Source organism: Nicotiana tabacum, chromosome 3, assembly GCF_000715075.1.
Source record: "Nicotiana tabacum cultivar K326 chromosome 3, ASM71507v2, whole genome shotgun sequence".
NCBI classification, from domain to species: Eukaryota; Viridiplantae; Streptophyta; class Magnoliopsida; order Solanales; family Solanaceae; genus Nicotiana; species Nicotiana tabacum.
The window spans coordinates 97255991-97278392 of record NC_134082.1 but is presented as its reverse complement, the minus strand read 5'-3'; the positions used below and the strand labels follow the sequence as shown (position 1 = coordinate 97278392).

The window sequence follows — 22402 nt, the reverse complement described above, 5'->3', positions numbered from 1 at the left end:
ATTAAAAAAGATAATTCCCCCATAATTAATAAATCCTAGGTAGCACTCCGCAAAGACAGCCGCCTCCTCTCTAGCCTCCAATTCAGACTATTCGTACAACATCTTCTACCTGTTACTTTTTGTTTTCCAGCTTGCTTTTGATTCCTTCAACTATTTCCTAAAGACTACTTTGTTTTCATTTTTTTTATGACAAATTCTTTTTCTTTTATTTATTCCTCTTATTTTGAGAAAAAAAGAAAAAAGTTATTGTACTGTAAAGAAACAAAGCTGATAATGACAAGAGTAGTTACACTCAAAAGTTAGACGCCTTAATTAGGTTCCTATTCAAAGCTATCACGGTGCATAATTTATGTGGGGGACATGCACTAGCTAACCTTTCTAATTTTTTGGTGAATAACACTGTTAACCATAAAATGAATGAGTGCAGGATAAAATGAGGAGTGAGTGAAAGTAATACTAAATCTTAACAATTTGATTAAGAGCAAAGTATACTGTAACTAGAGGAGTCTTGGGAAAAGTAAATAATTCAAAAGGAGTCTCAGGAAAAGTAAAAAAATTCAAAAAGGAGTCATAATAAAAGTAAATAAATTAAATTAAAATTAAAATTGAGAGAAAAGAGAGAGATAGAGAGAGTTCGAATAGGATACTTAAATTAGAGCACTCTAGGACTTTTCCTTTTGCTTATTTTACGGGATTTAGACCAACCACCGTCGCAATTAGTCTTAATAAATCACTCTTTCTCTATGTTATTAGTACATAAAAAGCAGTCCGGTGTATTAAGCTCTTGTTATGTGCGGAATTTTGAAAAGGGACGAATCACAAAAGTATATTGTACGCAGCCTTATTCTTATTTCTCGAGGAGGCTATTTTCACGACTAGAATCCTGACCACGGGACAACAACTTTAGTATCCCAAATTTTTTCAATCTTTTCATAGTTAAATAAATTGCACCCATTTGCTTTTACGGGGGAATTAGAAAACCAAAGTCGCAATTAGTCTTTAATACCTATTATTTAGGCCCCAACTTTTATTACCAAGTTAATATAGTAACATCAATCCTTATCATAATCAAATCTCAAAAAGCGTGGGGGCATATCAACCTCCGTAATTGAATATAAGAAGAGAATCACCTCCCATTCTCACAAATGCTTCAAATGAATCTCTAAATGCAGATTTTTTAATAGAGAGACGAGAGACGAGAGACGAGAGACGAGAGCACACAGAAACAGAAGGGGTTTTACATGTGTAGAAGAGATACCCTGCTTCTCCGGCCTTATCTCTCTCTACCGCTCTTCGTTTCGTCTACTGATCCTAATCTCTCTGTTTTTGCAAAACCAAAGTTGGATTACTATATATTATTATGACTACTAAAGAGAAAGAGCGGAAGATGTTCGTTGGCGTTGTTTGGAATTGTGCTGCTGAGCTCAAATTCCTCCTCACTGCTCTTCTCTTTCTCTGTTCCCTCATCACCCTTCTTCACTTCCTCCCTTCTCGCTTCTCTTTCTCTCCTTATTCCGATCTTACCACCAACTGTCTTTCTACTCCACTTCACTCCGTTTCCCATTTCAACGCTACTAATTATTCATCTGCTCTACCACCACCCCCTCCTCCGCCTTCCTTGGACAAAGACCGACTGCTTGAAAACGGCGTCGTTAAGAGAGCTTTCAACCCATTTGGCTCGGCTGCCTACAACTTCATTCTAATGTCCGCTTACAGAGGAGGTTATAACACTTTTGCCGTAATGGGTTTAGCTTCAAAGCCCCTCCACGTATACGGCAAACCCAGCTACTTATGCGAGTGGGTCCCATTTAACAAAAACCAAAACTCCATCTCTGTCGCTGGTCACAAAATCCTCCCTGACTGGGGCTACGGCAGGGTTTACACTGCCCTAGTCATCAACTGCACTTTCCCCGTCCCCGTCGGCGATGACGGCGGAAAACTCCTCATTCACGCCGCCACCAACGGCGGCGGCGACACTAAATTTAACACCACCGACACTTTTGAAGCCTTAACGGAAACGGGAGAGGGTTTTATTAACTTTACTTCAACATTCAAAAACCCACCTAAATATGATTTTCTATATTGTGGTTCGTCACTGTACGGGAACTTGAGCCCGCAGAGAGTACGAGAATGGTTAGCATTTCACGTGAGGCTGTTCGGTGAAAAATCTCATTTCGTAATCCACGATGCTGGGGGTATACACGAGGGGGTAATGGAGGTGTTAAAGCCATGGATGGATAAAGGATACGTGACATTACAGGATATTAGGGATCAAGAGAGATTTGATGGATACTATCATAATCAGTTCCTTATTGTGAATGACTGTTTACATAGGTATAAGTTTCAAGCTAAATGGATGTTCTTCTTTGATGTGGATGAGTTCATTTTTGTGCCTAAAAAGAGTACTATTAAGTCTGTGGTTGATTCGTTATCGGATTATACACAATTTACCATTGAGCAGATGCCTATGTCGAACAAGCTTTGTCTCTCTGAGGACCGCGGTAAATCCTACAGGTATAACTTGTTAATTTCTTAGATTTCCTTTTGGCGTTTTATGTTTAATAACATTAGAAACTCAAATTTGGTTAGCATATTTATCAGCAAACATTCGCAATGCTGACTTTCCATTGACCCATATTGGATTGTTTAAGTGAAAATAAGAAGTTTGGTGCTTAGAATAAATCAACCATCCCAATTTGGTGTTAAGTAAGAAATTTGGATATTAAACAATACCAAACATGTTATGTCTATTGCTTCCTCTCGATAGTACTTTATTTCCTCTGTTTCAGAGCATCTGAAATGTTCTGAGGGAAGGTTCTTTTTCCCCTCTATCCTCCCTTGTTGTGATATTTTTGTATTTGTGAGTATTGGATTAACACAGAAATTAATGGGGTTGGATTGTTTGTGATGTGATTTTTATGAGGCATAGTTCAATAAGCTTCATGCCGGATTGGACTATTCTGGCAGGAATAGTTACATGCTTTATAGCTTACATTCATACTAGGCATTTTCATTAACTTCTTCTGAGTTTGTTTCCAAATTTTGAAATGGAATGATTAGGGGGTGGTTAGATATTCTGATAATATTATGTTGTCTGGTGGTTTTGAACTCTACTTATTGATGTCTTGTAGTGGTGGATAATTGAGATGCTTTGATGAATTATTAGACTGTTCATAAGTAGGTATTTAGTCTTGTGATCAAAAATATTAACTCCTTATTGTAATGTCCTAGTGGATGCTAAGCTGTCTTAATTTGTCCATACTCTAATTCCCTTAATGAACCCGTTTTGGCTTGATCAGATGTGTATGTGCATGGTGTTTGGAATTGGAAGCTTGACCAAATTTGTTGCCCTGAAGAAATTTTAGATGCTCAGCGCTCATTACCAATTAGAGTTGGTTTTTCCTATAATAGGAGTCATTACCTGGTTGAACCTGAGCATTTTTCAACTAATGAATTGACTTTGAGGCTCCTCTGATAGTGATTGAAAGTTTAGACCACTGTTTCTTCTATGGTAAGCTACATTATCATGACCCGGGAGGTTGAACAAAAGAATATAATTTGCGAATTTTAACAGATTGTGTTTCTTGTTCGATGCTATTGCGTCCATTCTGATACTGTTCCAACATAGTCGACTCGAGATAGTCGTATGTGTATATATATATATATATATTGCAGAAAGTCATCAATGTGTTGCAACATTTTGAGTCGAAACACTAAAATTGACGATTAAATGGTAATGTGACTGCAGAAAATGGGGGTTCGAGAAGCTAGTGTACAAGGACGTGAAGAGGGGAATTAGGAGGGATCGGAAATATGCAGTGCAACCTCGCAATGTAATAGCCACTGGTGTGCATATGTCCCAGAACACAGTAGGCAAGACGACACACAAGACAGAAGGGCGTATCAAGTATTTCCACTATCACGGGACCATTGCAGAGCGCCGGGAGCCATGCCGACAGCTGGTCAACGCCACTTCAATCACAGTTGAAGGTACCCCTTATATTGTGGATACCACAATGAGGGATATTGCTGCAACTGTAAAGAGATTCGAACTCAAGATGATTGGCTCTACATTACAAAGAACGCGGCAATGAGAGGTCAACATTGCCGCTGCTTTCTTTCATTTTACATGTGTTATTACTTTTAATTTTCTTTTGGTTAGAGCTATATATTCTTCTCTTGATCATTTCTGTATGATAAATATTCTTTTTATTTTGAAATAGAAAAAGGTGGTATAGAAACAACAGAGACAGGCATTAGCATATGATTTGGTATTATATTGTAGGATACAGGGTGTTTTGTATTCTTATGTCTCTAATTATAACACTGTTTTATTCTCCCTCATTCATTGGTATGGGTTCCTTTTGTTATAAAAATGGCTGGGATTCGATTATGTTGTCGGTGTCATGGGACCAGCCAACCTTTATCACCACACAAAGTAGCAAGTAGAAAAAGAAGAATGAATGGTATTAGAAAAGTGATAATCTTGATTTGGTGCTTTCCAGAGAGACATTACCTTCACTTTCTCAGTCTTTCTTTTGGGGTGTGTTTTTGATGATCATAATTCATGGATTGATGCTTTGTGTATGGAAAAGGCTTTTGTTTTTGCTTTCATGGCCCAACGCCTAAGGATTGGTATTTCCTCCGTAACAATCAAAGTTGTAACTTTGGTTCAACTTATAATATAAAAATTGCAGGTCAGATTTGGCATCCAGGACCGGCCAAAGTGTCAAACAGAGCATATGGATGACAGAAGGGTTCTTGAGAGTTTCCCTTGGCCATTTAACTAAACCTAATAATGATTAATGTAGTGGCTATGTTGCTTGGACTTAAATGTATCGCGTGCATATTGGATCCTCCAAAAGTAGTGTAATTTTGAAGTATTTGATAGATGCTGCAATATTTTTGTCCAAGTAATATATTGGATCCTTCAAAAGTAGTGTAATTTTGAAGAATGTGACAGATGCTGTAATATTTTTGAAGAGTCCGAGCAATATAGGTATTGAATATAAGGAAAAAAGAAGAAAAAATCAACCTTTTATTTTTAGCCTAAAGATGAACATTTTCTTGGCTTGGCATATAATAGTGTATCTCCCCACTTCGAGCAGTTGTTTTTTTCTTCATGCCGACTTTGTTTAAATCTTCGTGGACCCGTAATAGATTTAATTGGGAAACTCTATTTGTTCAAAGGCTTGGAGTGCATTTCAACTTCAATCATGTGTATGTTGAGAGGTGTCAACGCCATTAGTCAATTTTTGGCAATTTGTGTGAAACCAACGGCTCAAAATACAGTATCATAATCCATGATTAAGACGAGCTAGATACGCTACGAACTAAATACATTCAAAAACCTCCAGGCATGATGAGATGTGAAAAATACCTTGCATGTGTACAGCTATCCTTTGATTAAGCTCGACTCCAGACACACAAATTTGGTAAAATGTCTATTCATCTATTTTGTTTTTATTCCTTTATTTTTTTGGGGCCCTCCTTTTTGTTTTCCAATTTTATTGACTTTTCGTCCTATACCATAAATGGTTGCATGGTTGGAGATTATTTGCTTACTACATTTGAGTTATTTTAGATACATAATGCATATTTTGTTTCATTCTTAATGGTGAAGAAGACAAATAGAGATTATAATTGAAATAATAAACAGCTAGGAAGAAGGGTGAATAGTAATTCCGTCACTATTCATCGGCGATAATTCCGGAATCCGGCGGTGGATTGACGCAAATTTGGTGTCAAAAGAAGCATCTTCTCTTTGCGCACAATCCCCAATTGGTTTCATCATCAAATCCATAGCCATTTGGGACAGATCTTAAATTTTTCTTCACTGTTATTGTAGCTCTGAGAATTATTTCTATCTTCGCGATGTAGTGTTGCAATTTACTGTAACGTCATAGAAGCTGCCATGGCTACCATCGTCTCTCCCCAGCTTCATGCTGTGGGAGAGTCCAGTCAAATTCCAAAGGAAACAAACTTTAATAATAATCCAAAACAAACATATGCTGAACGATTTGCTGGTAACAAATCTGCCGCGTCGAACTCGAAAATTGAGTTATGTCCAGTTACTCTTATTCATGGAGAGCCAACTGTTGAATTCACCATTGAAGAGGTTAATGCTTTCACCATTGAAGAAGGGCTACACCAAGCAGTAATCCTGAAATTTTCGTACGGGAAACCAGACCTTCAGGAATTGCGACAAGTTATTCCAAAGCAATTTGACGTCAAAGGATTTTATAATGTTGGGCAACTGGAATATCGACATATTTTGGTAAGATTTGATCTATTTGTTGATTTTGTCCAGGTTCTGTCGAGAACCACTGGATATATTACAACAAAAGGTGAAGAATTCTTTTTTAGAACTTTCCCATGGTCGATAGGATTCAATCCTCGTGAAGAAACGTCAAAAGCAGTGGTATGGATCTCGTTACCAGATTTACCTGCAAATTTCTTTGCAAAAAAATCGTTATTATCAATAACTTCAGCAGTGGGAAGGCCATTAGTAGTGGACAAAGCGACTCAAGATAGAACGCGACCAAGTACGACGAAAGTTAAGGTGTTACTTGATCTACTGGACAAACATCCTAAGCGAGTTAGGATAAATATTGTGGATACAATTTCTGGAAGGTTAGTTGAACATTTCCAGCAGATAGTGTATGATAATCTCCCTAAATTTTGTACTTGTTGTAAATATCAAGGACATGATGTAAAATCATGTCGTTGGAAGATTGAGAAAGTTAACGAAGAAGCTACTCCAGTAGTTGAAGTTGAAGGGCTGGGTAGTCTAGAAAAATTAGAAGGTGATGCTAGAGACTATATTAATGCAAAAAGGGCTGAACAAATGGTAGATGATGTCACACCTCCTTTTTGCGCGCCCCGCCCCGAAGGGTTAAATGCGCGGGTGGAGTTTTTCCAATTTAAGTGACAATATTCGAAATGGGATTATTTATTCAATTCAGAGTCGCCACTTGGGAAAGGTTTGGTTTTTGGTGTCCCAAGTCACCGGTTTTATCTTGAATCCCAAATCGAGGAAATTTTCGACTTTTCCAAATGAAGTCTGCGAACCAGAAATTCTAAGTAAGGAATTCTGTTGACCCGAAGGAAGGTGTTAGGCACCCTCGAATCCCGTGGTTCTAGCACGGTCGCTTAAATTATTATAATGGCTAAATATCTGATTTAAATACATGTTATGACTTACGTGCTTTCATTAAGTTTAAACCGCTTTTATTATTATCATTTATTTTTATAGAATTGCAACGTCGTGAAAATGTATCTTGAACTACGTCGCAATCAATGCACCCGTAAATGTTAAACACATTTCGACTCCGTTGGGATTTGGATTCGGGTCACATCAATGCGCACCCAAGTTTAAGAATGTAATTTATTAAAAGCGCGCCTAAAGCAACTAGCGTATTGTTATTTTGGGAAGGCCGTAAAATTCGCTAAAACGGCCTATCCTGAATTCGAAATATTATGATTATTTATTGAGGGCCCCGCAATTTGCATTTTTATTTGGCGAGGCTCGTCTCTATTTTAGAAAGGATATCCTAAAGTGGCTACATTTCTAATGCATTCGTCCCTAAAACTAAAAGAAAAGGGACATGCTAATTTAACTATATGCTTTTGCCTAATCCGGATTCTTATCAATTTCTGATTAATTATTTACAAAGTGGAGGGATGTCATAACTTGTGAAACATACTTTAATTGGACAAAGAAATTACATTCGAGATTGACCCAATGTTATACTTGCGTCCAAACTTTTCTTGAATTGAATTTAACTAGGCTTATTGAGGCTGAATTTAAGGGAATTAACTACTATGTCTCATTACCTGCGGGGATTCGAACGCGCTTCTATATGCTGCCCAGCGGGTTATGATAAAGGAAAACTAAAAATAAACAAGGAACATTTGTGTAAGGTGGAAATATTCTATTCTATGCATGTCATTAGTTAAACGGGAATCCAGTCAAAAATCTATACCAATTCTCCATGCCTTCTATGTATTGTACCATTACATCTTGTACTGACAGACAACTACAAACTAAGATGCAAGAGGCTAAACTTGATTAAGTATTATCTAACTAATCTTTCATTACTGTATCACACTAATCAATTTATACAACAGAAGTCAATATACCACAAGCATTACAAAACAGACATCTAAATTTTCTTCAAGAACTCCTTTCATTTCATGCTTTTGAACTGTTACAGTTAACACCAAAGTGGGATTTGAAATGTGTACCTGGAAACACTGAAAATGCAAAGGAGAAGAGGAAGAAGATGGGGAAATCAGTAGCAGCAGGAAACAGAATTAAAAGTAGCAGCAGGACATAGAATAGCAGCAGCAACAGGAAACAGAATAGCAGCAGCAACAACTCACAAAAACAATTGGAGTGGGATCAACACCCCAACTAGACCAAATTCTCGAGTAGAACAAACAACAACCAAGCAGACTCAGCTGGGAGGAATCAGTGTTGCACAAACAGGTCCAGATTTAGTGAAATCAAAACAACAGGAAAGAATGCAATTTCTAATTTTGTCTGTCTGAGTTATCAAACAAAAATTCTTTTCCAGTTTCTGTTTCCAGAACTTCACTCTCCTGAAAGTGTCTCCTCTCAAATTACTCTGTTCTTGTCAATGTCTGTCTCTATGTGTGTGTGTATATCTCTCAGTGTGTCTCCTTCTCTCTCTTTTCAATTCTCCTGTATGCTCTGTGTGTATCTATTTGTATATATTTCAGCTCTCTCTTTCAAAAATTCCTCACAGTGTGCCTCACTCTCTCCCTCTCCATCTCCTTTTTCTTATATCCTCACAGTCTGTGTATTCCCTCTGTCTGTATCTCCCTGTATGTATTTCCAACTCCCCTTTTATAAGCCTAAACCTCAGCCCTTTAACAGCCTGTTAGACCCCAAAAGAACATCCCTCCCATGTGCCCTCTTCTTTTCAGTTCCACTTAGTTATTTAAGTATTAACCCCCATCAACATTCCCTGGCAGATTTAACCTTTAAAAGGTTTAATACTTCTTAAACTAAAGCAAAGTATGGGCAGTAGAATATATCTGACAGCATATGCTGTCAAACCATTTTTAAATCCAAAGCCCTTTTATGCAGGAAACAGGCTGTGCACAATGCACATGCTGTGCACAAGGGCACATGCCATCAACTCAGATTTGAATTAACAATCTACCCTCAGATTCAAATATAGCAACTATAAGTGAACCTACTTGATCCTTACTTTGATTCAAACAAAGTTGCAGCAAGCAACAAGTGCAATCGTTAACATTTGAACTACTGAAATTAATTGACGACATTTGTCGACTCGACTATACTAGTTATAACTCATACAGTCGTAACCAAAAATCAGACATTTAACAGTATCGACACATGATTCGAATTATACTGACTGAGCAAAGTGGTATTCGAGGAACCAATTGCTCAGTCAACATTTGAAGCTCAATTATTGCACAACAAATACATACATACACGCTTATCAGAACAAGTAGAAGAAGATACTCAATCAAACGACAAAGGTTCAGGCAAAGTGGACAGGGCATAGTTGATAAAATTCGGGGACAACCATTACACAACAACAATAACAGCCTTTCAAACAAACATGGACTAAAGAACAAAGAAAAAAGAACAGAACTCACCTTAAATCTCGAAAAATCAAAACCTTAAACTCGGACTCGGTCAGGCCTTTCTTAAGGCTGAACGGACTTTAATCGAAGTGTTTCTCAGATGAGAAACACCTCGATTAAGGTCCATTAGACCTTAATTTCTTTGGCTCGAACAAGACACGGACCAGTGATGAGGAACCCTAAGGTTCGAAAACTAGATCCGGGATTCATGCTTCCCTGGTCAGATTCGGACCAAACCAAACCAAGTATGGTTTGGTCACGAGGGGGGTCTGGGGAGTGTCTGGTATGAATTTAGGGCAGATCGGTGTAGATTAGGTTCCGACTCGAATCTTCAAATGAAGATTCGAGAAGGTGGGATAGGATTCGAGGTGTGTGGTTGATAGATTTGGGTTCAGGACGGCAAGGGGGTTCTATGGTGTTAAGGGCGAGGTCACCGGCGTTCATGCCGCTGGCTTTCATGGCGAAGGTATGCAGGGGCGGCTAGGGTTTAGAGGATTGGGGTCTTGGTGAAGACGACCTAAAGCAGGGGGGGGGGTTTGGATTAGGGCGCGGGGTAAAGGGGGAAGGGTTTATATACGGGGTGGATGCATTGATCTCAACCGTTAGATCAATCTAGATCTACGATCTGGATCCGAGGGCTTAAGTGGAACGGTGTCATTTCGAGGGTAAAGGGTTTGGGTTGGTCCAGGTGGCAACGGGTCGGGTTCCTCAGTGGGTTATGGGGAATTGATCTTGACCGTTGATCAATTTGAGATCAACGGCCTAGATCGACCTGGATTAACACGACGTCGTTTGGAAGCTCTGGTGTTTAGCTGGGACTGGACCGGGTAGGCCTGGTTTTTGTGCATTGTTTGTTTGGGCCAATTTTAATAAATTGGCCCAATCCGGAAGAAGAAGGGATCTTTTTATTATTTTTATTTCTTTTTCTTATTTATTTTAAAAACAAAACTAAGCAAAAATCAAATTAAAATTAAATACACACTCAATACAATTATTTGCACACACACTAAAATATTTCAAAACAGGTAAAATCAAACAAAATAAAATCACGGACGAAGATGCCTATTTATGATTCTTTATTTAACGACCGGATTACGGTTCGAATTATGCATGACACACACATTTTTTGTATTTTATTTTAATAAAGTAAAAATGGGCAAAAATCGTAAATAACCAACAAAGTGCCATGTAAAAATCCAAAATTTGTACAGCAGGGCCAATTATTAATATTTTTTATTTCTTTTGGAGCGATTGTCGTGCGAAACAAAAATCACGTGCTCACAGCTGCCCCTCTTTGTTTGGAAACACGAAGAGTTTTCGTGCAAAGATAAAGTGAGCGTGTATGAGCGATTTTTGCCTATGGACCACTCCGTATGAAGCATGTTTTTGAAAGATCTGACCGAATCTTGCTTCAAAGATTTCCTACATATCCTGGGCTAAACAGGAATCAGGTCAATGTAGTTCGAGAAGTTTTGGTAGCTGGGACTACCATGGGATTGTAATGCTTGCTGCTACTGCTGTTGCTGTTGTCACTGCTGCGTCACTGACCGCCTTATTACAACCAAACGAAAATTGGAAACTGAACTAACTACTTATATGCATGTCAACTGCTAGTTACAAGATTCCTATCTATGATTCTTTTACGACTTGATCTTGGGTCTTAGCTGATTCTGCTTGTAGACTCCGATCTGAATCTTGATGCTTGCGAGTTGCGGCGACTTGTTTAATCTCTGGGATACTGAGTGAGACGCGATTGACAGGGTTCAGGACCTTAACCAAATGTTGGAGTCAATTTGCCTTCCATTTACTCCGATATCTCGGGACATCTTCTCTCTTTTTTCTTCTTTTTCTTCATTGATTCCGCCCCAGGACTCATCTCGTGGGTCATTTCGATCCATGTGGCTCGAGGTTAGACCTACGGGAGAAAACAAACAAACGAACGAAATTTTCTGCCCCAGTTTCACTAGGAAAATTTCGTTAATTATTCGCCAGGAAGTTCATAAAATTGATGAAGGAAGATAGAAATGTTCAGTTCAGGATTGGAGCCCCAATACCGACTAGCTGGGGAAAGGTTCAGCTTAGGGTTTTAAAACCCTAATGCCGAACAAAGGAAAAATTCAGTTTAGGGTTTTAAAACCCTAATGCTGATTGCATGGAAAAGCTCAGTTTAGGGTTTAAAACTCTAATGCTGGCTGAATGGAAAAAAATTCAGTTTAGGGTTTAAAAACCCTAATGCTGACTAAAGGAAAATTCAGTTTAGGGTTTAAAACCCTAATGCTGACTAAAGGAAAATTCAGTTTAGGGTTTAAAACCCTAATGCTGATAGCATGGAAAAGCTCAGTTTAGGGTTTAAAACCCTAATGCTGACTAAAGGAAAATTCAGTTTAGGGTTTAAAACCCTAATGCTGATAGCATGGAAAAGCTCAGTTTAGGGTTTAAAACCCTAATGCTGGCTGAAAGGAAAAAGTTCAGTTTAGGGTTTAAAACCCTAATGCTGACTAAAAGAAAAATTCAGTTTATGGTTTAAAACCCTAATGCTGAATGCATGGAAAAGCTCAGTTTAGGGTTTAAAACCCTAATACTGGCTGAAAGGAAAAAGTTCAGTTTAGGGTTTAAAACCCTAATGCTGACTAAAAGGAAAATTCAGTTTAGGGTTTAAAACCCTAATGCTGATTGCATGAAAAAGCTCAGTTTAGGGTTTAAAACCCTAATGCTGATTGCATGAAAAAGCTCAGTTTAGGGTTTTAAAACCCTAATGCTGGCTGAATGGAAAAAGTTCAGTTTAGGGTTTAAAACCCTAATGCTGACTAAATGAAAATTCAGTTTAGGGTTTAAAACCCTAATGCTGATTGCATGGAAAAGCTCAGTTTAGGGTTTAAAACCCTAATGCTGGCTGAATGGAAAAAGTTCAGTTTAGGGTTTAAAACCCTAATGCTGACTAAAGGAAAATTCAGTTTAGGGTTTAAAACCCTAATGCTGACTAAATGGAAAAAGTTCAGTTTAGGGTTTAAAACCCTAATGCTGACTGGCTGGGGACAAAATTCGAGAACAACCACTGACTTCTTTTTTTTTTTGAATTTTCTTACTTTAGTACAAGAAATAAAAGGGAGTTTCGTGGAAACTTACCTTTCGATTGAATTCCTTATTGCCAAAATGTTTCTTGCACCCATGTACCTTCTTCTTTGGGCGACACCTGCTTCTTGCACGGTTGTCTTGGATTAAACCTGTTTGAACTTTTCAGACAAAGAACAATTGTTAGTTCGGAAATGACGGTCGGTTTGGTGACCTTGATCGTTCCCAGTTGCTTTCGTGCGTCTTTATTTCTGTTGTGAAATTCCGCTATTCATTTGATTCGAATGGCGAAACCCTTTAGACTGCTCAGGCTTGTATTTCCAGATTCTGCGATGATTTGCCTCGTAAGACCTCCTTTTCTTTTCTCTCTTTTTGTCCCGTTTTGATTGAAGGTTCTCAACGGGGATTTTATTGGAGGTATTCTTGTGGGAATTTGTACAAAAGGAAGCTTTGTGGGGGGATATTTACAAAGTGGATTCTTTGTGTGGAGTTTGTACAATGGGGGATGCTGGGTATTTATTTCAAAACGAGTTTCCCAGGGTTTGTTAGGGTAAGTTTGTTGGGGAATATTTACAAAGGGACTCGCTGGGGATGTGCTGAGGAAATTCCAACGGGGATTTTTTTTTTTTTTTTTTATATTGGGGAGACTCTGTGGGAAATTGTACAAAGGGAGACTCTGTGGGGATTTGTACAGAGGGAGACTCTGTGGGGATTTGTCCGAAGCGGACTCGCTGGGGAAGATTTCTCTCTTTCCTCTTTACCATCAAACGTCATGATTCATCAGGCTTGGGCAATCGTACCAACGAAATGAGGCGTTTTCCCTCATGAGACGGGATTCCGTGCAAACAAACCTGTCACTTGCCCTTTCCGGTGTATCCTGAACTTGGGGTTAAAACACAAAAGGGATTCGAAGAGAAATAAAGAAAGGAGAAAACGAATTTTAGAAAAGGAGTGCCCCCTTCGGGATGAGGAAGACTTATCTGAGGAAGATAATGCTGGCTTTAAATGACATGACACGCTCTTTGGACTGGACGCCTGACTTTCCCTGAGCCTGCGTTTCCCTCAAACAGAACGGATCTGTGATTCCAAATCTGGTGGAACTTTGCCGAAACCTCCTTGGGGTGGAGTCATTCTTTTTCGGCCAACAGCGCCCTTTGCGGGTTTTCGCTGGCTGACCTCTCTCATATCTCTTCCTGTCATCGCTTGATAGCACTCTTTGTGAGTTTTTACTAAACAAGCTCTCTCATTTTGGTTTCTCTTCTCCCGTCGCCTCGTGGTGCCCAAAGGTTTTCACCGCCGAGACTCTCTCATTTTATTTCTCTCAACTCAGAGTGTGCCGGTTTCCATTTGTGATGCTTATTGGTTTCCCACTATCTTTGGTAATTGATTTGAAGGCTTGTACTTGGTGAAGCGAGGTAGCTGATACTAACTTCTAAACTGCTCGACGTGCCCCGGTTTCAATTTCAGGGTGAATGGGATTTTATTGTTGGTGTGACTGAACCTCAAGGAAAGGCTGCCTACGTATCCTTTCGGAATCAAGTCAAACGTAGTTCAGGCCTCAATCAAATTTTGTTTTGTTTTGTTTTTTTTGTTTTTTCTTTTTCTTCTTTTTTCTTCTTTTTGTAGAGAGGATTGGGTAGTGTTTGGGAGTAGTGGGGGATAAAACCTTCGCCATTTTCAAATGTGTCAGGACCACTTGGAGTATGATCTAGACGTAGTATCTCTTGACTGCATCTGCATTCACTGCTGTGTCGGGGTCATTTCCTTTGATATCACCTAAATACAGTGCTCCTCTCGGCAATATCTTCCTTACGATGTATGGGCCTTTCCAATTTGGGGCAAACTTTCCTTTTGCTTCTTCATGATGCGGCAGAATACGCCTTAGTACCAGCTGACCTACTTCGAAATTCCGGGGTCGGAATTTCTTGTTGTAAGCACGGGCCATCCTTCGTTGGTATAACTGTCCGTGACAAACTGCGGCCATTCGCTTTTCATCAATCAACGTCAATTGCTCTAACCGAGTCTTGACCCACTCGTTGTCCTCGATTTCTGCTTCGACAATGATTCGAAGCGAAGGAATTTCTACCTCTGCCGGTATTACAGCCTCGGTCCCATAAACCAAAAGATAAGGAGTCGCTCCTACTGATGTGCGTACCGTAGTGCGATACCCCAATAATGCAAATGGTAACTGCTCATGCCACTGTCGGGAACTTTGGATGGTCTTCCTCAAAATCTTCTTGATGTTTTTGTTTGCCGCTTCCACAGCACCATTGGCCTTTGGCCGATAAGGCGTGGAATTCCTATGCGTTATCTTGAATTGCTCGCATACATCTCCCATCAAGTGACTGTTCAAGTTTGCTGCATTATCTGTAATGATAGTCGTAGGAATACCGAAGCGACAGATAAGATTTGAGTGTACAAAATCCACCACAGCTTTCTTAGTGACCGACTTGAGAGTGACAGCCTCTACCCATTTTGTGAAGTAGTCTATGGCAACCAGTATAAACCTGTGTCCGTTCGAGGCCTTTGGTTCAATTGGTCCAATGACGTCCATGCCCCAAGCGACAAATGGCCAAGGTGCGGACATGGGATGCAGTTCCGTGGGAGGTGCATGAATCAAATCACCGTGCACCTGACACTGATGACATTTCCGAACGAAGCTAAAGCAATCCTTTTCCATGGTCATCCAGTAATAACTTGCTCTAAGGATTTTCTTCGCTAAGACATACCCGTTCATGTGAGGTCCGCACACACCTGCATGTACTTCGTGCATGATCTTTCTCGCTTCCTCGATATCGACACATCTTAGGAGACTGAGGTCCGGGGTCCTCTTATATAACAATTCACCGCTAAAAAAGAAACCACTTGCATGTCGCCTAATGGTCCTCTTTTGATCTCCAGTAGCGTGCTCGGGGTATTCTTGCGTCTTCAGGAACCTCTTGATGTCATGGTACCAAGGCTGCGTACTTGATCCTGCCTCGATTACACTGCAGTAACCGTGTCTTTCCTTGATTTGGATTTCCAAAGGATCGACGTGGGCGTTGCCCGGGTAGGGTAGCATTGAAGCCAAAGTAGCAAGTGCATCTGCCAGTTCATTGTGACACCTCGGAATGTACCTGAATTCTATTGATGTAAAGCGCTTGCTGAGGTCCTTCACATGTTGTCGGTATGGGATAAGTTTGACATCCCGAGTTTCCCATTCGCCTTGAGCTTGCCGGATGATCAGGTCAGAATCTCCCATAATCAGTAAGTCTTCGACATCCTGATCGATTGCCATATGCATGCCCGTAATGCAGGCTTCATAGTCAGCTGTATTATTTGTGCAAAAGAAACGAAGTCTAGCTGTGGCGGGATAATGCTGACCGGAAGGCGATATCAATATTGCCCCAATCCCTACACCCTTGGCGTTCACGGCTCCGTCAAAGAACATCTTCCAAACATGAGCTTCCTCCGAGATCACTTCTACGGTGTTTACCTCTTCATCTGGAAAGTAGGTATCCAATGGCTGGTATTCCTCATCGACCAGATTTTCGGCCAAATGATCTGCTAACGCCTGGGCTTTCATTGCCGTGCGAGTGACATAAACTATGTCGAATTCCGTAAGCAAGATTTGCCATTTAGCCAGTCTCCCAGTAGGCATTGGTTTCTGAAATATATACTTCAAAGGATCCAACCTGCTTATGAGGAATGTAGTGTGGGCTTGGAGATAATGTCTCAGCTTTTGAGCAACCCATGTGAGAGCGCAGCATGTCCTTTCCAGCAGAGTGTATTTGGCCTCGTAGCCGGTGAATTTCTTGCTCAATTAGTAGATTGCTTGCTCCTTCTTTCCGCTTACGTCGTGTTGCCCGAGGACGCAACCAAAAGAGTTCTCCAAGACTGTCAGATATAAGAAAAGTGGCCTTCCCGGTTCTGGAGGGACCAAGACTGGGGGATTCGAAAGGTATTCTTTGACTTTATCAAAGGCTTCTTGACACTCAGTTGTCCATTTGATCGCCGCGTCTTTCCTTAACAACTTGAATATGGGCTCACACGTGCTTGTCAGCTGGGCAATAAACCGACTGATGTAGTTCAACCTGCCCAACAGACTCATCACATCTTTCTTTGTTCTCGGGGGAGGCAGATCTCTGATGGATTTTATCTTAGTTGGATCTAGCTCGATACCTCTCCTGCTTACGATGAAACCCAAAAGTTTGCCCGACGGAACTCCGAAAGCGCATTTGGCTGGGTTTAGCTTCAAGTCATACTTCCTTAATCTCTCGAAGAATTTCCTCAAGTCTTGGATGTGATTATCCCGCGTCCTGGACTTGACTATCACGTCATCCACATACACCTCTATTTCCTGATGCATCATGTCATGGAAAATGGCAGTCATGGCCCTCATGTAAGTAGCCCCCGCATTCTTCAAACCAAACGGCATGACCCGGTAGCAGTAGGTGCCCCAAGGCGTGGTGAAGGCAGTTTTCTCGGCGTCCTCTTCATCCATCAGTACCTGATGATACCCGGCATAACAATCTACAAAAGACTATATCTCGTGCTTGGCGCAATTATCAACGAGGATGTGGATGTTGGGCAGCGGGAAATTATCTTTAGGACTTGCTCTGTTCAAATCTCGGTAATCTACACATACTCGAGTTTTCCCGTCCTTTTTTGGTACCGGGACCACATTCGCCAACCATGTTGTATATTGGACTACCCGGATCACTCCTGTTTTCAGTTGCTTGGTGATCTCCTCCTTAATCTTGTCACTGACCTCAGTTTTGAACTTTCGTTGCTTCTGTTGAACTGGAGGACAATCAGGATGAATCGGCAATTTGTGAACCACTAGATCAACACCTAGTCCCGGCATGTCATCATATGACCAAGCAAACACGTCTTTGAATTCAAAAAGAAGTTGAATTATCGCCTCTCGCGTCTTCTTGTCCGTGTGAATGCTTATCTTGGTCTCCCGGATTTCTTCCGGGGTTCCTAAATTTAGCGGTTCAGTGTCATTCAGATTTGGCTTAGGTTTATTCTCGAAATATTCCAACTCTCGGTTTATCTCCCTAAAAGCCTCTTCCGCATCATATTCTGGTTCTGGGTTCATTAATTCGCAGTTAAATAACTCATTGTGATCTGGGCGTGAAGTCCGCAAGCATGTCATATTTAAAGCCGCATTATTAGGACTGAAAAGAAAGATAAAGGAAAAATAACAAAAAATTAGAACAAAAGAAAGAATGGGAAAGCAATGACGATTTTTTTTTATTTTCTTTGGAAAGTTGGAAGACAACAATGTTTACAACTAGGGATTCAAAACAACAACAAAAAAGAAGAAAACGTTCAAGTTATGTCCTGGAGATAACTTGTGACACAGGAAAGGTGGCAGGACAGGTCTACCCGGACTTCCGTCTAGTCGGGAATGGCGTGGCCTCCCAGTTTTGAAGTTGGGCGCTCGGCCCCATGTACAACATCTCAGCAGTGCTTGCGCCTTCACCTGGTTGAACCATGTGGACCTCGTAGAGTATCTCTCTCATCGCCCCACATATCTCCTCGATTTCCTCAGCTGTGAAGATCTCATCATCTTCTTCTTCAGCGTACCTTGGCCTGATGAAAGTTGCATATAAATCTGGCAGTGGTCGAGGCAACTTCCAACCCTCATTTTTCCTTTTCTTTGCCCACTCTTCGTCTGCTGGAGTAGGTTTGAAACCTAGTCCAAAAGGTTTCTTGGTGACTGGCAAGGTAATGGGTTCTGTTATTCCCTGAAGGGTTCGTCCAAGCCCCTTCCCTGGCCTAAATCCATGCCGGATCATCTCTTTGGCCACCATAAACGAGGCATTAGACAAGAAAGGCTGGGGGCAGGGTATTCCCTCTTCGTGCTGCTCTGCCAGTACAATCTCGAAAGCTTGATAGACCGTATGTTCACTTCCTTCTCTCGGTTCAAGGTACGGGATGGATGGGTCCCGATAAATGGCATGCTCATCTTCCCCGTGGACCACGATCTCTCATTCTTCATACTCGAACTTTACCATCTGGTGAAGAGTGGAAGGCACGGCTCCTGCCGCATGGATCCAAGGTCTGCCAAGGAGAAAATTGTAGGATGTGTCCATGTCGATCACCTGGAAGGTTACTCGAAATTCGACTGGTCCTATGACCAACAACAGGTCTATTTCTCCTATGTTATCTCTCTTGATGCCGTCGAAAGCTCTTACGCAGACATTGTTGGGTCGGATTCTTCCGGTGCCAATTTCCATTCTTTGTAGCGTGGAGAGCGGGCAAATGTCAACGCCTGAGCCTCCATCCAACATTACCCGCTTGACATAATAGTCTTCGCATTTAACTGTTAGATGCAAAGCCTTGTTGTGTGCTGCTCCTTCCGGGGGTAAATCATTCTTGCTGAAAGAGATTTGGTTGACGGCGAAGAATCTTTCTATCATCCGCTCTAGTTGCTCCACCGAGGTTTCAACTGGTACATATGCTTCATTCAGGGTTTTCAGCAGGATCTTTTGATGCTCGGTTGACCTCATCAATAATGACAGCATGGATACTTGCTCAGGGTACTTGCGCAGCTGATCTATCACTTCGTAATCCGGCATTTTCATTTGTTGGAAGAACACTTCCGCTTCCTCAACACTCGCGGGCTTCTTTGGCGGGAAGCGCCTTTGTGTGGCGTTGTTCAGTTCTTGGGTATTTGAATACCTTCCAATGAAAGTATTTTCTGGAAGTTCTCCCATGACCTCTTTACCTTTGTACATTACCAAAGTCTTTTGATAATTCCACAGCACTGTGGACGGGTTGGTCATTGGCTTTTGTGGCACGCGTCCGATAACCACTGGCTCATTCAGCCGAGGTGGTTGAATCGTCCCCCGGACCACATAGGCCCCTTTCGGCACGTACACAGGTTTTGTCTTTTTGATTCCAAAGTTCTGCGTCTTCTCAGCTCGACCTCGTGGTATGTAAAGAATTTCATTTTTTACAGGTACCACTTTATTCTCCACCTTCTTTCAGGCACTTTCTTTATAGCTTTGACCTCTTCCCCCTTTTCTGGTTTCTGGTCCATTTCGGGCCTCTTCCCCGTGTCGATAATGGCAATTATGGCTTTCAGAGCAGGGTCGAACTCTTTGTCTTCACAAATCATTCCGATCAGCGGCCCATTATTGTGAGCGGGCAATGGATTGTTAGTCACATTTGGGATCTCTTCGCCCCTTAGCACTATTTTCCCCTGCTCTATCAAATTTTCGACCACTCTTTTCAATGACCAGCAGTCGTTTGTATCATGTCCCTCGGCCCCTGAATGATAGGCGCATCTGACCCCAGCTTTGTAAGAAGGCGATGTTGGGTTTTGCCTCGTTTGGGGGATTGGTTGCAAGAAACCCAACTGGACTAGCTTAGGGAACAAAGTAGAGTATTGTTCACCGATGGGCGTGAAAGTCCGCCGTCGAGGTGGCTCCTGGGGGCGGAAGTTATTCTGCGGGGGTTGTGGGTTATAGTGGTTGCGGTAAGGAGGCTGATTTCTGGGAGGTGGAGCTGGGCCTCGGTTGGCTTGTTGTGGTAGATGGTTATAAGGTTGGGCATTCATGACCATATAAGGTTGATGAGCATATGCCAAAATTTGAGTGGGGGTAGTAGTGTTGTGGGGCTCTTTCCGGAAAATGGGGCCTGGGATGACGATACTCCCTTGCTTCAGAGGCTGCCATAGTCGTTTCTTCCTTCTTCTTCCCCCTCGTCGTTCCTCCGGACCCGCTTTGGACGGCCTGGGAGGTTGCCCTTATGGCTGCTTGACTCAGAATCCTACCTGTTTTCAAACCATTTTCCACCATCTCTCCAATCTTGATTGCTTCCGCGAATGGCTTACCCATGGCTGACATCATGTTTTGGAAATAGTCAGACTCTTGAGCCTGGAGAAAGGTAGTGACCATTTCCACTTCATCCATGGGAGGCTTCACTCTCGACACCTGTTCACGCCACTTAATAGCATACTCTCTAAAGCTTTCCGAAGGCTTCTTCTTCAAATTCGACAGAGAGTTTCGGTCTGGCACAATGTCGATGTTATACTGGAATTGTTTTACAAAATCTCTGGCGAGATCATCCCATATATGCCATCAAGACATTTCCTGATCCATATACCATTCCGAAGCTATCCCTACTAGACTTTCCCCAAAATATGCCATTAGCAGTTCTTCTTTTCCGCCGGCTCCCCGCAATTGGTTGCAGTATTTCTTAAAATATGTAATGGGGTCACCGTGCCCATTGTATTTCTCGAACTTGGGGGTCTTGAAACCCGTTGGCAGGTGCACGTGAGGGAACATGCACAGGTCGGCGTAAGAGACGCTCTTTTGTCCGCTCAATCCTTGCATATTCTTCAAACTTTGTTCAAGGCTTCTCATTCTCTTGGCAATCTCATTTTGTTCTGCAATTCTGGGGTTCTGATCCTGCCCCGGTGCAAGCTCGCACTGAGGCGGTAGAGGATTAGTACTGGTAGCGAACCTAGTTGGTTCCATTGAGAACGATGGTTCTTGGAATGTAAAAGAGGATGAGTCAAAGCTTGGTTTGTACGTGGTAGGCTGTGCCGTAATCGGGCAAGGCGATGTAGTAAAGATGTTCATGCTTGCATCAGTGGATGACATTCGGGGATGAGGCTCAGAAGGCGATCCAGCAGAGAAGGCTGAGGTGGCTGGGTACCCAAATGGGGTAGCAGGATAATTTATGGGGACATTAGACGTCCCACTTGACCTGGAGAATAATTCAGGGAATCCGGGGACGACACTTGGCGGCTCTTTCCCATTATTCCAGTCGTCCAACATTTCCAACATGCGGAGCCGTAGGATTCTATTTTCCTCCGCAGTTGCGGATTCAGGTGTGAGGACGGCTGAGATTGAGCTCTCCTCAGAAACCGGGATCGTTTGCAATGGGATTTCTAAAGACATTTCCACACTTCCTTTTGACCTGGTGAAGTAAGTGTGAGTACTGCTTCTGGCCCTAACAACAGGTAGTTGAACACTTCTCTTTGACCTCGTGAAATATGAGTGCGAGGCCAGACTTTCACCAAACCAACCGTCTTTTCAAAAACCCTAGATATACTCAATGACAAACGCACGGTTAATTTGTAGCAAATAACAGATAGTTAATCTCACGTTGGGCATGATGCACCTATACAGTTAAGTGGATTACTATATGCTTGCTACGAGAGCATGCGTCGTTCCGGTATTTTCCTCTTATTAGTATTTCCCTTTTTTTTTTTATCTTTTTCTTTTCTTTCTTTCTCTTTTTTTTTGTTTTTCTTTTATGTTTTTTTTTATTTTTGCAGTAAAAGAAATGCGACCGGATCCGATGAGGATTGCCTACGTATCACGATGCCTACGTGAATCAGATCATTACGTAGTTCGAAAAACACAAATGATCGTAAAAGAAACAACCTCTTTATTGTTGAAAAATGTTCTATTACAAACTACATTTTATAAAAGAAAAAGCGAACTTTGAAAAATAAACCTAGATTCAAAATAGACTAAAAATCAACTTGATGGGAAAAACAAGCAGAAGATGCTAAGATACAGACTTGACCTATGAATGCATTATGGCTTTGAAAATTGGTGTCCGCGGGGCATCGTTCGGCCTCACCGCGGTCTTAGGCGTGAGATCCCTCTCAAGTTGCTCCAGCTCATGCATAGTCTGCTTGACATAACCCATCACTGCCGAGAGGATGGTACTGCTGGAC

At 41.5% G+C, this 22402-nt stretch overlaps 1 protein-coding gene across 1 annotated transcript; it reads left to right on the top strand.

Annotated features, from left to right (window-relative positions):
- Positions 1 to 1129: 1129 nt before the first annotated feature.
- Positions 1130 to 4344, top strand: LOC107770814 (galactan beta-1,4-galactosyltransferase GALS3). The gene is made up of 2 exons (XM_016590144.2): positions 1130 to 2514; positions 3749 to 4344. The coding sequence occupies exons 1-2, from the start codon at positions 1361 to 1363 to the stop codon at positions 4092 to 4094; spliced, it is 1500 nt and encodes a 499-aa protein (XP_016445630.1). The 5' UTR covers positions 1130 to 1360; the 3' UTR covers positions 4095 to 4344.
- Positions 4345 to 22402: the final 18058 nt, after the last annotated feature.